The sequence below is a fragment of the Salmo trutta genome, chromosome 9, assembly GCF_901001165.1.
Source record: "Salmo trutta chromosome 9, fSalTru1.1, whole genome shotgun sequence".
In the NCBI taxonomy this organism is placed as follows: Eukaryota; Metazoa; Chordata; class Actinopteri; order Salmoniformes; family Salmonidae; genus Salmo; species Salmo trutta.
Genome location: NC_042965.1, coordinates 43531551 through 43545838, shown reverse-complemented (window position 1 = coordinate 43545838; position 14288 = coordinate 43531551). Strand labels below are relative to the sequence as shown.

General features: G+C 45.3%; 1 protein-coding gene across 2 annotated transcripts; it reads left to right on the top strand.

Moving 5' to 3' along the window:
* Positions 1 to 1342: 1342 nt before the first annotated feature.
* On the top strand, positions 1343 to 13871 carry LOC115200620 (E3 ubiquitin-protein ligase KCMF1). Of its 2 annotated transcripts, none has more exons than XM_029763809.1 (8): positions 1343 to 1493; positions 2797 to 3012; positions 3517 to 3656; positions 4249 to 4350; positions 5035 to 5215; positions 11223 to 11311; positions 11546 to 11763; positions 11939 to 13871. In XM_029763809.1, the coding sequence occupies exons 1-8, from the start codon at positions 1478 to 1480 to the stop codon at positions 12228 to 12230; spliced, it is 1254 nt and encodes a 417-aa protein (XP_029619669.1). In that variant the 5' UTR covers positions 1343 to 1477; the 3' UTR covers positions 12231 to 13871. The 2 variants fall into 2 exon arrangements, with proteins under 2 accessions (XP_029619669.1, XP_029619670.1); XM_029763810.1 differs by having other exon boundaries at positions 1344 to 1493; positions 2845 to 3012.
* The last annotated feature ends 417 nt before the right edge of the window (positions 13872 to 14288 follow it).

The following is a 14288-nucleotide window of genomic DNA, read 5'->3' as shown; positions in this document are numbered from 1 at the left end:
CCATTTGACAGTTGACAGTCAACACAAGAGCCAGGAGGACACACAGTATAAAGTCCTTAATCAATCAATCATCCACAAAGCTAGACACAGTCAGATGTAGTCATACATTACCCGGTTTAGCCAGAAGAGGATTTGCTTCCCCTCTGAGCCTGGTTCCTTTTAAGGTTTCTTCACTTTTTTCTCACCACTGTGGTTCTTGCTTGCTCTCTGTGGTCGCGGTTGGGTTACTTTAAAACACCGAGACAACAATCATGGAACTGATAAAAGATAAACACACAAACCAATTGTTATTTAAAACCTACATCTTAGGTTTCAAGTATCTACCTACCTTGATGTGTATCCGAGGTCCTTACATTTTTATTTATTTATTTTATTTATTTCACCTTTATTTAACCAGGTAGGCAAGTTGAGAACAAGTTCTCATTTACAATTGCGACCTGGCCAAGATAAAGCAAAGCAGTTCGACAACATACAACAACACAGAGTTACACATGGAGTAAACAACATACAGTCAATAATACAGTAGAAAAAAAATAAGACTATATACAATGTGAGCAAATGATGTGAGATAAGGGAGGTAAAAGCAAAGAAATGCTTTCGGGGGGGGGGGGGACTCAGTTGAGGTCTCAACTTGCTGTTGAGAGTTAAGAATAGTAGAAAACACAAGGTGCAATATTGAAAGTTGGTTATGCATCAGCAGTTTCCCTCTTGTTATGTCCTTCACTGACAGTCACTGAAACCCATGTCAGTTAACGTGTTTTTTTAGATTGGTCAATTTCATCTAGTTTGTCTAGCCAGCTATCTAAATTTGCAGTAATCACGTGCCCAAGAGCCCTGACCTCCAGGGGCCCACAGTGATTTTTTTAGTCACTTTCACTCAGATATCATATTAAAGAGATTCTCAGGTAGTTTAAAAAAAACAAAACATTTTTAGGCAGTAGTTCTGAAAGTTGCACTCAGGAGCCAAAAGTGGTCCCCGATAATGGTGCACTACATCACATTATGTGCAGATATGTGCACCACGTTATTGCTTTCTCGCTCTGCTGCGTGTGCGTACCCCCTGTATATAGCCTCGTTATTGATATTTTGTGTTACTTATCATTATTTTTGTTTTGTTTATTTGGTCAAATATTTTCTAAACTCTTCTTGACCTGCACTGTTGGTTAAAGTACTTGTAAAGTAAGCATTTCACGGTAAGGTCTACTACACTTGTTGTATTCGGCGTCTGTCTCAAATAAAGTTTGATTTGAGAAGCAGCATGTGGACAACAGCGCCCTCTGGCGTTACACCGGAGGCATTGGACGGTGACACAGCAGCAGGCGGCGGCGGCGGAGGAGGAACTGTCACTGTGCCAAACCGGATCCTTCATGAGGAAGAGGCCAGGGACAGCCAGCCCCGGCTTCTATTCTCCAGCCGATATTAATTGCGTGGTTCAAGCCAGAGTGAGCCCGTAGGGGGCTGTGTTAGTGTCCATAGGATGTCCCGTCATGAAGGTAAGAAGTTTTACCCACAACAACAACAACAAAAAAGTGCTAGACGAGACCGTAGCGAAGCGATTGCTAGGCTAACTAACTAACTACATGAAGGTCTACGTGTATTTTGTGATGAACTGCTGCTAACGTTATACATTTACCCACTTTAGCTAACACTTAAACGTATCTTGGTAACTAACGTTAGTTGGGCACAAGGGCACTGCCCAAGAAAACAGTTTCTAATTTCCAGTGTTAACTAGTTCGCACGGTAGCCATACCTAGTTTGTTAGCGTTAATTGACTTGCTAAACTAGAGAGCTAACTCTCCAGTTACCTAGCTATCATTTTATTAACCTGTAGTTAGCTAACTAGCTAGCTAGTTTACTAGGCTTAAAGGCAAACCATTATACATGGAAAATGTATTCATTATCGTGTCTGTCAAGGTGATGTTTTGACAAAGTGTCCTAGCTAGTTTATTCTTGTTTTATTTTCCCTTTCTAGCTAGCAAACCTTCCTAGCTAACATCACGGGTTGTGAATGCACTGTCATCAAAGTAGCCTCGGACGAGGCCCTGTGTAGCTGAGGCCTTCATCAGTAGCTAGTTAGCGCTTTACGTATTTTAACACGTTAAAAAGCCACCAACATACATTAAAAGGAGCTAGCTAGTGAGGAAACCGGCTAGTTATACTAGCTAGCTAACAAACTATAGTTAGTTAGCTATGTTGACAAGCTCTGTTTGGGAGTGTTGGTTCGCTGTACCAGTTAACGTTAGCTAGCTTTTTAGCACGACTGTTGTAGTCAAATCAGCTGCATCTCCTCCAAAGTTGGTGGTCCATGTAACAAACTAAACAGCTAGCTAGCTAACTAGCTGGGTACAGCAGTTCAACATATTTCAAATTCATGCCAGTCTTAAATAACAAGGGCCATCAATTCTGCCCTGAGTCAGTCGTGCAATTGCCTGCCCTCAAAAGTTGTTGGTCCGCATAGCTAGTTAGCTATCTAGCTGGATATAGCAGTTACACACACATTTCAAATTCATGTCAGTCTACTCTCGTCTTAAATATCAATTCTGCATGGTAGTTGTAGCTATATTGGCAGTTAAGCCTCTTTTTTTCATTTTGATTAGTCACATGGACACTGGAAATGTGAAAGTGCTGTGTCTGTGTAGCTAATAGGCTAGTTCACGAGTGTTATGTCAATATGTTGGTTGTGTATTGTAGCTAGATAAATGCTGCAACGTGTTGGCTTTATTTTGCTGTGTGTTTGACTCATAACTTATCTGTGTGGTCTATTCTAATACTCTGACTTGTGTGTTGTGGGGTTAGGACAGGGTATTGGTCAAAATGGTCCGTCTGTGAATTGTCTTTCGTCAGGTGTGAGCTGCGATGCGTGTTTGAAGGGTAACTTCCGGGGGCGGCGGTACAAGTGTTTAATTTGCTACGACTACGACCTGTGTGCGTCGTGCTACGAGGCAGGAGCCACGACCACCAGACACACAACAGAACACGCCATGCAGTGCATACTAACCAGGGTCGACTTCGGTAAGTACACACACCCATGCATATACACCACAATCAGACACACTACACAGGCATCACAACTACAACTCACACCATGCAGTGCATACTAACCAGGGTCGACTTCGGTAAGTACATAGCTATTACAACCCCCCCCCTCCATATAACCAGACGGGAGATGTAAAAGACAAACACCCTGAAAACTGATTGTCTTTCGTCAGATAGCGTGTTGATTCTGTCCTTCCAGACCTGTGTTATGGAGGAGAGGCCTTGTCAGTTGAGCAGTTCCTGCTTTCACTTGTCCTTACTGTCTAACCCTGTTCCCCTCTCCTGTCTGTGTTATTATAGACCTATATTATGGAGGAGAGGCCTTCACCTGTCCTTACTGTCTAACCCTGTCCCCCTCTCCTGTCTGTCTTACAATAGACCTAGATTATGGAGGAGAGGCCTTGTCAGTGGAGCAGCCCCAGGCCTTCACCTGTCCTTACTGTCTAACCCTGTCCCCCTCTCCTGTCTGTCTTACTATAGACCTATATTATGGAGGAGAGGCCTTGTCAGTGGAGCAGCCCCAGGCCTTCACCTGTCCTTACTGTGGCAGGATGGGCTACACAGAGACTTCCCTTCAGGAGCACGTTGCTGCAGAGCACACAGAGACCTCCTCAGAGGTGGTAAGTCTACCACTACTTTTCTTGGATCCGGCATCGGGAGTGGAAACACAAGTCTTTAGGCCAAGCACCAGTGTAAATCTCTATGGTGTGAATCTCTGCAGTGGGTAAACCCTGTGGTGTGAATCTCTGCAGTGGGGAAACCCTGTGGTGTGAATCTCTGCAGTGGGGAAACCCTGTGGTGTGAATCTCTGCAGTGGGGAAACCCTGTGGTGTGAATCTCTGCAGTGGGGAAACCCTGTGGTGTGAATCTCTGCAGTGGGGAAACCCTGTGGTGTGAATCTCTGCAGTGGGGAAACCCTGTGGTGTGAATCTCTGCAGTGGGGAAACCCTGTGGTGTGAATCTCTGCAGTGGGGAAACCCTGTGGTGTGAATCTCTGCAGTGGGGAAACCCTGTGGTGTGAATCTCTGCAGTGGGTAAACCCTGTGGTGTAAATCTTTGCAGTTTTCCAGGCAGCAGGGAGTTGCAAAAATGTCCCCAAATCAACATCCAGGCCATGTTCAGTAAAATGAACAGCACCCCCCCCCAAAAAAAAATTCTAATGCATTTGATGTGGAGCATGCTCAGATGGGCTTGTTCTCTCCTTCTCTGCAGATCTGTCCCATATGTGCTTCGCTGCCCGGCGGGGACCCTAATCATGTGACTGACGACTTCGCTGCTCATCTCACACTTGAACACAGAGCCCCCAGAGACTTGATATCCTTTACCCCTCTGAACCTGGTTCCTCTTGGTTTCTTCGTTCTAGGGAGTTTTTCCTTTCCGCTGCGCTTTTGCTTCTGCTTTGCTCGCTCTTTGGAATCTAGACTGTCTAACTGCAAAGCACTCTGGTTGAAAAGGGGCAATGTGTTCTGCAGTCCACTCAGTCTAACCCAGAAACTTGATATCCTTTACAGGTAAACAGACTACTACTCTACTTTGCTCTTACAATGTAATGCTCCATTTGTAAGGCATTGCACTGAAGTTCTACTATGTAACATGTCTAACATGGAAAAGCCCTACAGGGAAACAACAACAGGCCAGTGTAAAGCTCATCAAGAACCACAGGGCCATCCGCTGAGCAGCACTGGGTACTGCAACAAACTCTGTTGTCTGTCTGGCCGGATGTCTGGCTGTCTGTCTGGCTGTCTGTCTGTCTGTCTCGCCGGCTGTCTCTGTCTGTCTGTCTCGCCGGCTGTCTCTGTCTGTCTTGCCGTCTGTCTGTCTGTCTGTCTGTCTCTCTCTCTCGCCGTCTGTCTGTCTGTCTCTCTCGCAGGCTCTCTGTCTGTGTGTTGCAGTTTAGCCTCTTGTGAGTGTGTTTTTAGATCGGAGCATAGAGAGAGAGAGAGAGTGTGTGTGTGTTTCATGACGTGTCCATGATGTTCCTTGACGGTGTTGCTCCACGATGAGTCGAGCGGGGTGCGGCACGTGCGTAGGATGTTCCACCCTGGTCGGGGTCTAGGGGGGCCAAGGGCCCGTCGATCCAACATGCACTTCACCTCCTCAACCTCCGGGGGGAGCTCTACCACACAGACCTCTACACAGAGCTCCAACTACAACAGAGAGGCTATGGATCCTATAGCCGGTAGGACACACACACACACACACACACCTGTGACTACATCAGAGAGAGAGCGAGAGAGACACAGCAGATTTGTCAAAAGAGAATATCCACTGTGTAACCCACCCACCCAAGGCCCTTATAGACCAGTCTAGACGGTAACCCACCCACCCAAGGCCCTTATAGACCAGTCTAGATGGTAACCCACCCACCCACCCAAGGCCCTTATAGACCAGTCTAGACGGTAACCCACCCACCCAAGGCCCTTATAGACCAGTCTAGACGGTAACCCACCCAAGGCCCTTATAGACCAGTCTAGACGGTAACCCACCCACCCACCCAAGGCCCTTATAGACCAGTCTAGACGGTAACCCACCCACCCACCCAAGGCCCTTATAGACCAGTCTAGACGATAACCCACCCACCCAAGGCCCTTATAGACCAGTCTAGACGGTAACCCACCCACCCACCCACCCAAGGCCCTTATAGACCAGTCTAGACGGTAACCCACCCACCCAAGGCCCTTATAGACCAGTCTAGACGGTAACCCACCCAAGGCCCTTATAGACCAGTCTAGACGGTAACCCACCCACCCACCCAAGGCCCTTATAGACCAGTCTAGACGGTAACCCACCCACCCAAGGCCCTTATAGACCAGTCTAGACGGTAACCCACCCACCCAAGGCCCTTATAGACCAGTCTAGACGGTAACCCACCCACCCACCCAAGGCCCTTATAGACCAGTCTAGACGATAACCCACCCACCCAAGGCCCTTATAGACCAGTCTAGACGGTAACCCACCCACCCACCCACCCAAGGCCCTTATAGACCAGTCTAGACGGTAACCCACCCACCCAAGGCCCTTATAGACCAGTCTAGACGGTAACCCACCCACCCAAGGCCCTTATAGACCAGTCTAGACGGTAACCCACCCACCCACCCAAGGCCCTTATAGACCAGTCTAGACGGTAACCCACCCACCCAAGGCCCTTATAGACCAGTCTAGACAGTAACCCACTCACCCACCCAAGGCCCTTATAGACCAGTCTAGACGGTAACCCACCCACCCAAGGCCCTTATAGACCAGTCTAGACGGTAACCCACCCACCCACCCAAGGCCCTTATAGACCAGTCTAGACCGTAACCCACCCAAGGCCCTTATAGACCAGTCTAGACGGTAACCCACCCACCCACCCAAGGCCCTTATAGACCAGTCTAGACAGTAAAGACAGTGTTTGTGTCTGTGTTGCCATAACACATTCCTTGAAGTTATTCTAATCCTGATTGGTTCAATGCCTGATGTTTTAATGACTGAGAAGTGTACATCGTCTTGTGTACATACAGGGCTGCTTTATGACAGCGCCTTCAGAATGTATTCACACCCCTTGACTGTTTACACATTATGTTGTGTTACAGCCTGAATTTAAAATGGATTAAATGGAGATTTTGTGTCACTAATCAGGTTTCCAGCCAAATGTTTTATGCGTGTAAAGTACATGCCGGATAAAGATGTCACGACCGGAAGGAAACAGCTACACTGAACAAAAAATATAAACGCAACATGTAAAGTGTTGGTCCCATGTTCATTGAGCTGAAATAAAATATCCCAGAAATGTTCCATACGCACAAAAACAAATTTGTTTGCATTCCTGTTAGTGAGCATTTCTCATTTGCCAAGAAAATCCATCCACCTGACAGGTGTGGCATATCAAGAAGCTGATTAAACAGCATGATCATTACACAGGTGCACCTTGTGCTGGGGACAATAAAAGGACACTAAAATAGGCAGTTTTGTCATATAACACAATGCCACAGATGTCTGAAGTTTTGAAAGAGCGTGCAATTGGCATGCTGACTGCAGGAATGTCCAACAGAGCTGTTACCAGAGAATTGAATGTTCATTAGTCTACCATAAGCTGCCTCAACTGTGTTTTAGAGAATTTGGTATTTCGTCCAACCGGCCTTACAACCGCAAACCATGTGTAACCACTCCAGTCCAGGACCTCCGGCTTCTTCTTCGTCTGAGACCAGCCACCCGGACAACTGCTGAAACTGGGTTTGCACAATCGAAGAATTTCTGCACAAACTGTCAGAAACCGTCTCCGGGAAGCCCATCTGCGTGCTCGTCGTCCTCACCAGGGTCTTGACCTGACTGCAGTTTGGTGTCGTAACCGCCTTCAGTGGGCAAATGTTCACCTTTGATGGCCACTGGCACGCTAGAGAAGTGTGCCCTTCATGGAAATGAATCCCAGTTTCAACTACCGGGCAGATGACGTGTATGGCGTCGTGTAGGCGAGCGGTTTGTTGATGTCAACATTGTGAACAGAGTGCCCCATGGTGGGGTTATGGTATGGGCAGGCATAAGCTACGGACAACGAACACAATTGCATTTGATCAATTACAATTTGAATGCACAGAGATACCGTGATGAGATCCTGAGGTCCATTGTCGTGCCATTCATCTGCCGCCATCACCTCATGTTTCAGCATGATAATGCACAGCCCCATGTCACAAGGATCTACGCAATTCCTGAAATCTGAAAATGTCCCAGTTCTTCCAGAGCCTGCATACTCACCAGACATGTCACCCATTGAGCATGTTTGGGATGCTCTGGATCGACGTGTACGACAGCATGTTCCAGTTCCCGCCAATATCCAGCAATTTCACACAGCCATTGAAGAGGAGTGGGACAACATTCCACAGGCCACAATCAACAGCCTGATCAACTCTATGTGAAGGAGATGTGTCGCGCTGAATGAGGCAAATGGTCACAGAAGATACTGACTGGTTTTCTGATCCACACCCCTACATTATTATTGTTTAAACCAGAAGATGCATATCTGTACTCTCAGTGAACTGTAACTCAATAAAATCTTTGAAATTGTTGAATGTTGCGTTTTAAATTATTCAAATTTTTTCAGTGTAATTTGTCAGTAAACTATCCAAATGTCGACAAAACAAAATACAAGATGGGATCTTCTTGTCTGTGTAAAATGTATTCATGTGATAAATGGAGGTGGAAATGCTTTTAATGATATAATAACCATCCTGAGAGGAGTAGAGGTCCAAGGTACTGCAATGCAGTGCAAGAGGCGTCACTACAAACCCTGGTTCGTTCCCAGGCTGTGTCACAACCGCCATAGGGCGGCGCACAATTGGCCCAGCATCGTCCGGGTTAGGGGAGGGTTTGGCTGGGGGGTAGGCCGTCATTATAAATAAGAATTTGTCTTAACCTTTTAACTAAGGCAAGTAAATAAATAAATGTTGAATTACGTTTGGGAGTCACGCGATGACATTGTGTGGTCCTCCCACTACAAATCTGGAAAGCATGCAGTTGAAATAAGTTATGATGAACTTCACAGGGTGGTGAACGTTCACAGTAATTAGCTTGATGCTCCTTCCCAATAAATATCAAGGGACTTATTCTGGTGACATAGTGATCGATGCTTGACAAATAAAAAATAATCTTGCTCTTTTATCCATAATCTCATCATGTAGACACTACCCGCACTGTATCTGACAGCTGTTGACTAGAGTGTTTTGTAACCAAGACCAGAGTGGGAACATTCACTATATAAACACATGTTTTGTGACCGGCGCATCAGTAGAGTTGAAAATGCGATTGGGAACACATTTAATTATTTTTTTATTCGGTACATGGGGAATTTAACCACTTTTTTATGTGCACTATGTCGTCACACACAGACTTTTATCTGCAACAGGTCAATTAGATGGAAACATCTCTGGTGGGAAAATGCACATTTTATTTATGCAGGTTTTTGAATATTCACATGAAAATCTGTCGCCATTTGGATTGAAACCTAGCTACTGACCATTACCCCATAATGTCAGTAGAATTGTGTTTTTAAAAAATGTTTTAGAAATTGATTTAAAAATGAAAAGCTGAAATGTCTTGAGACAATAAGTATTCAACCCCTTTATGGCAAGCCTAAATATACTGAACAAAAATAAATAAAAGCAACATGCAACAATTTCAAAGAATTTACTGTGTTACACTTCATAGAAGGAAATCAGTCTATTGAAATAAGCCTTAATCTATGGATTTCACATGACTGGGCAGGGGCGCAGCCATGGGTGGGTATAGGCCCACCCATTTGGAATCCAGGTCCACCCACTTGTGAGCCAGGCCCAGCCAATCAGAATGAGATTTTCCCCACAAAATGGCTTAGTTACCCCCCTCAAACGATCCCGCATGTGAAGAACCTGGATGTGGAGGTCCTGGGCTGATGTGGTTGTGAGGCTGGTTGGATGTACTGCCAAATTCTCTAAAATGACGGAGGCAGCTTCTGGTAGGGAAATGAACGTTCTCTGGCAACAGTTCTTGTTGGACATTCCTGCAGTCAGCATGCCAATTGCACACTCCCTCAACTTGACATCTGTGGCGGCGTGGGACAAAACGGCACATTTTAATGGCCTTTTATTGTCCCCAGCACAAGGTGCACCTGTGTAATTATCATGCTGTTTAATCAGCTTCTTGATATGCCACACCTGTGAAGTGGATGGATTATCTTGACAAAGAAATGCTCACAAACAGGGATGTAAAGAAATTTGTGCACAATATTTGAGAAATATTTTATTGAAGCTCATATAAAATGGGGCCAACACTATATGTTGCGTTTTTATATTTTTGATCAGTGTAAGTTAAGGAGTAAAAATGTTCTTCACAAGTTGCATGGACTCACTGTGTGTGTGTGAAAGTGGGTAACATGATTTTTAAATGACTACCCCACGCATACAATTATCTCTAAGATCCCTCAGTCGAGCAGTTTGTGAAGCACAAAGATCAGGGAGGTTTTCCAATGCCTCACAAAGAAGGTAACCTATTGGTAGATGGGTAAAAGAAAAGAAGCAGACATTGAATATCCCATTAAGCATGGTGTAGTTATTAATTACATTTTGGATGGTGTATCAATACAGCCAGTCACTACAAAGATACAGGTGTCCTTCCTAACTCAGTTGCCGGAGAGGAATGAAACCGTTCAGAGATTTTACCATGAGGCCAGTGGTGACTTTAAAACATTTTTTTTTTTTAATGGCTGTGATAGGAGAACTGAGGGTGGATCAACAACATTGTAGTTACTCTACAATACTAACCTAAATGACAGCGTGAAAAGAAGGAAGCCTGTTTGCATTAAGGCACTAAAGTAAAACTGCAAAAAAATGTGGCAAAGAAATGAACTTTATATCCTGAATACAAAGCGTTATGTTTGGGGCAAATCCAAAACATCACAGAGTACCACTCTTCATATTATCAAGGATGGTGGTGGCTGCATCATGTTATGGGTATGCTTGTCATCGGTTTTGGGGATAAAAATAAACGGAAGAGTAAGTCACCTTGTCCGAGAGAGATTTACATGGTAATCAAAACGTCACGCCAGGGTACATATATACACAGCCCTTTTAAGTGTTTCTAAAATCAGCTCTGGGGGAAAATGAATGGTGGAAAAACAATTGGAACCATTTCCCTGTTTTGACCGCTAGGTTTTATGGGTATTATGACACCTGCACTGTGGGTCTCAATAGAGCTAAGCACAGGCTAAATCCTAGATGAAAACCTGGTTCCGTCTGCTTTCCACCAGACACTGGGAGACAAATTCACCTTTTCAGTAGGACAATTAACCTAAAACACAAGGCCAAATATACATGAGTTGGTTACCAAGACGACGTTTGAGTGGCCTAGTTACAGGTAATCCCACTTTGTAACACAACAAAAAAAAGGACCAAGTCCAGGGGTGTGAATATTTTTCTGAAGGCAGTGTAGATGCATCACTAACTAACTTCATTCTTCTAGTCCTGTTGATAGTGATATTTGTACTGAACTCCTGTACCATTTATACATGCTGTGTACGTGACAAAATAAACATTTGATTTGATATGGTGTTTCCGAACAGGAGTCAAATCATATCTCACTCTCACTCTTTCCCAGACCTGTTAGGTCTGGTTAGGGTTGAATCAATGCATTTTATGTGACACCCCCCCCTCCTCAACTCAATCTCTCTCCCCACACAGAGCTTCTCTCCCAGTTGTCGGGGGTGCGTAGGTCGGCGGGGGGCCAGCTGAGTTCAGGTCCTTCAGCCTCCCAGCTACAGCAGCTCCAGGTAGGTAGTCCAGAGGTTAAAGAGGAGAGCCAGCAACCCAGAGGTTTGAATACTGACCCCGTCCTTTTGCTGGTGTCAGTATCCTAGAATCTGTAACGCAAGTATGCCCTTAAAGCTGCAATATGTAACTTTATGCCCTTAAAGCAAAGTACTGAACTCCTTAATATCTTACTTCTCCTGAACCTTTCTGCTTATCTTCATTTTTCTTCTCTCCTGCTCCTCTTCCTCCTCTAGATGCAGCTCCAGTTGGAGCGGCAGCAGACCCAGGCTGCCAGACAGCAGTTGGAGACGGCCCGGAGTGCCACGCAACGCGGCAGCAGCCGTACCTCCACCAATCCCAGCCCAGGACATCACAACGACAACCCCAGTTCTAACTCTACCAGCCCCAACCCAGGGCATCACGAGTTCACCACACACACACAGCACAGCAACTCCCAGTTCCTCCTCAACAGGTTAGCTACTGTCTGCTACACTTGGTTTAACCTTTTTGTTTGTTTTTGGTGGTTATTCTAGTTTAGGTAATATCTGTTGAACAAGAGACTTGTTCTGAGGCTGTCTGCTACATGTAGGGGGATGGATTTGTGTTTGTAATGGAGCACCATCTCTTTCTCACTCCTCCTCCTGCAGACTGAGTGAACCACGGTTGTCGGAGGCGGAGCGCCAGCTGAGTGAGGGCCAGTGGGCGGACCGCTCTCTCTTCGTCACGGAGCTCCTCCTCTCCACCCTGCTGGCCGATCCCGACCACAGCGAAGACGACGATCTCCGTGACTACCACGACGCCGTGATCCGAGGTTCGGACGCGTTCAGTGATTTCGGCACCTTCGGAGACATGGGCTGCGTGGAGGTCATGACCTTGGACGTGGCGTTGGAGAACCTCAACCTCCGAGAACAAAAGGAGCAGCAACCCCGGCCTCTTTGATGACGTCACTGCTGGGTGCCGCCATCACTACAGCGTTTAAACTACCAACTGCCGTTACTGACCGTCGCTTGTCAACTGAAACAAATAAGATTGCAGCTAATTTTTTTTTGGGCTTCAGTTATTATTAATTTCCTTTTTCTTTTATTTGGCTGGGTGATGTCAACTCACTTTTGTCACCCCCCACCTCCCTCGACCCCACCCCACGTTGTGTACATGAAGTCGGGAGCAAGACGAGAGAATGTGAACGTGAGAGAGCGAGTGTCATGAGAGAGAGAGAATGAACTATATATAAATCTATATAAATAAATCTATGAAAAGAAAGCCGATAATCAATTCCGCATCAAGCTGTGTGTGTTTGACCCTAACAGGGCAAGGTAGGTAGGTAGGTAACCGTTTTGATAATTTATCATAAACGAGTGCACAGACAGACTGAGAGGAGGCGGCGGCAGGCGGACAGACTTCCCAGCAGGCTAAGCTGTTCTTTGTTTATGGTTATTAATAATAAAACGGTGCTTGACTGGTTTACCACAAGAAATGTTGAGATTCTTCACCCTTAACTGTCAGAGAGGTCTTCCATTAAGCACCGTATTAAAATGGGGAGTTGGGTATCATAGAGATTAAACTAATATCTCTTTTGGTCCTATGATATCATTTGTTCAGTGTCTATGGGTACTTTCCTATCCTGTCACTATATGGATGTTAAATTCTACACTAATTATTATTTTCCTAAGACTGTTGATTGAATGGTTTTAGTCATTATTTAGCTCCTCCTCATACCCAGGGTGACATCACTTATGGGGCCATGTTGCCTTGCTTTGTGCCAACTGAACTGTGGCCCCTTTTTTGAATTTCATATCGAGAGAAGCTGCATACAGTTTGCATATGCACTACATAAAGAGATCCTAGACATGCAACATGTGAAGGCCATTGGACAATCACGTGAAAACTAACCTGATTCTCCTGACAGTTTCCTTGTTGTTTTTGCCGGACCGATAGGCCTTTTCTCAATTGGATTTGCTCAACTCTTGCGTCCTCCCTCTTCCATCATCCTCTGGCCTCCTTTTGAAAAAGGTCAAAGGTAATCGAGGAGAGGGGAAAAGAGGACGAAAATGCACCTGTATAAAATGAATCCTCCAATCACGTGTCATCAGGCAAATTACGTTTACAGGGTGGAATCCCAAAATAATATGTATAAAGTGATAACTAAGAAAGCTAGTTGTGCAAAATATTTTATAGATAAAAAGGACAAAGTAGAATATAGTTGTAAATGTTTGCATGCTTTTCTTCTTCGAGAAAACAGTAGCTGATTCGAAGGGGGGGGGTGGCTGATTTCAAAACTCTTCCACCAAGGACTCAGGGTAGGATACACTTTTGCTTCCTCGCCAAAAGGAGCCTATTGAGGAGGGGAGGACCGTCTTCCATTCGTCTACTAACGAATTGACACTCTTCCACCACTTATCGGTTTCCGGGTCGCGGAGGAGAGAGGATGAAGGACAAGACTTCTGCCTCCACTGCTACCTTAACAAATGCAATGTACTGTATAATGATGACATGGTTTGGGTGTTTGGAAAAGGCCAAAAGACAGGGTCAACTGTTCAACTTGGAGGAGAACAATAAAATTGTTTTGGATGTAAAATTAACCACACCAATCTTGCTGTGTGTGTGTGTGTCAAGAGTCAACTAAACGCGACCTCCCTGTCAATGCTCTGCCAGCAGGAGATGTTGGCCTACTGGGAAACATTGAGAAGTGGTGTTTCCCCAGGAAACGGATGACCTGTAGCTGGTTTACAGTGGAGGTGCAACAGGCAGACAGAGATGACCAGCAGGTAACCATCTAACTATAAACCTAACCCAGCAGGTAACCATCTATCCATACATCTATCTATCTATAACCCTAACCCAGCAGGTAACCATCTATCTAACTAACTATAAACCTAACCCAGCAGGTAACCATCTATCCATCTAACTATAAACCTAACCCAGCAGGTAACCATCTATCCATCTAACTATAACCCTACCCAGCAGGTAACCATCTATCTATCTAACTATAAACCTAAC

Bases quoted from the DNA above. Each gene is read 5' to 3' on its own strand.
- LOC115200620 (XM_029763809.1), top strand. The intron at 3,013-3,516 runs GTAAGTACACAC...GTCTTACTATAG, and splicing joins ACTAACCAGGGTCGACTTCG to ACCTATATTATGGAGGAGAG. The intron at 11,764-11,938 runs GTTAGCTACTGT...CTCCTCCTGCAG, and splicing joins TCCCAGTTCCTCCTCAACAG to ACTGAGTGAACCACGGTTGT.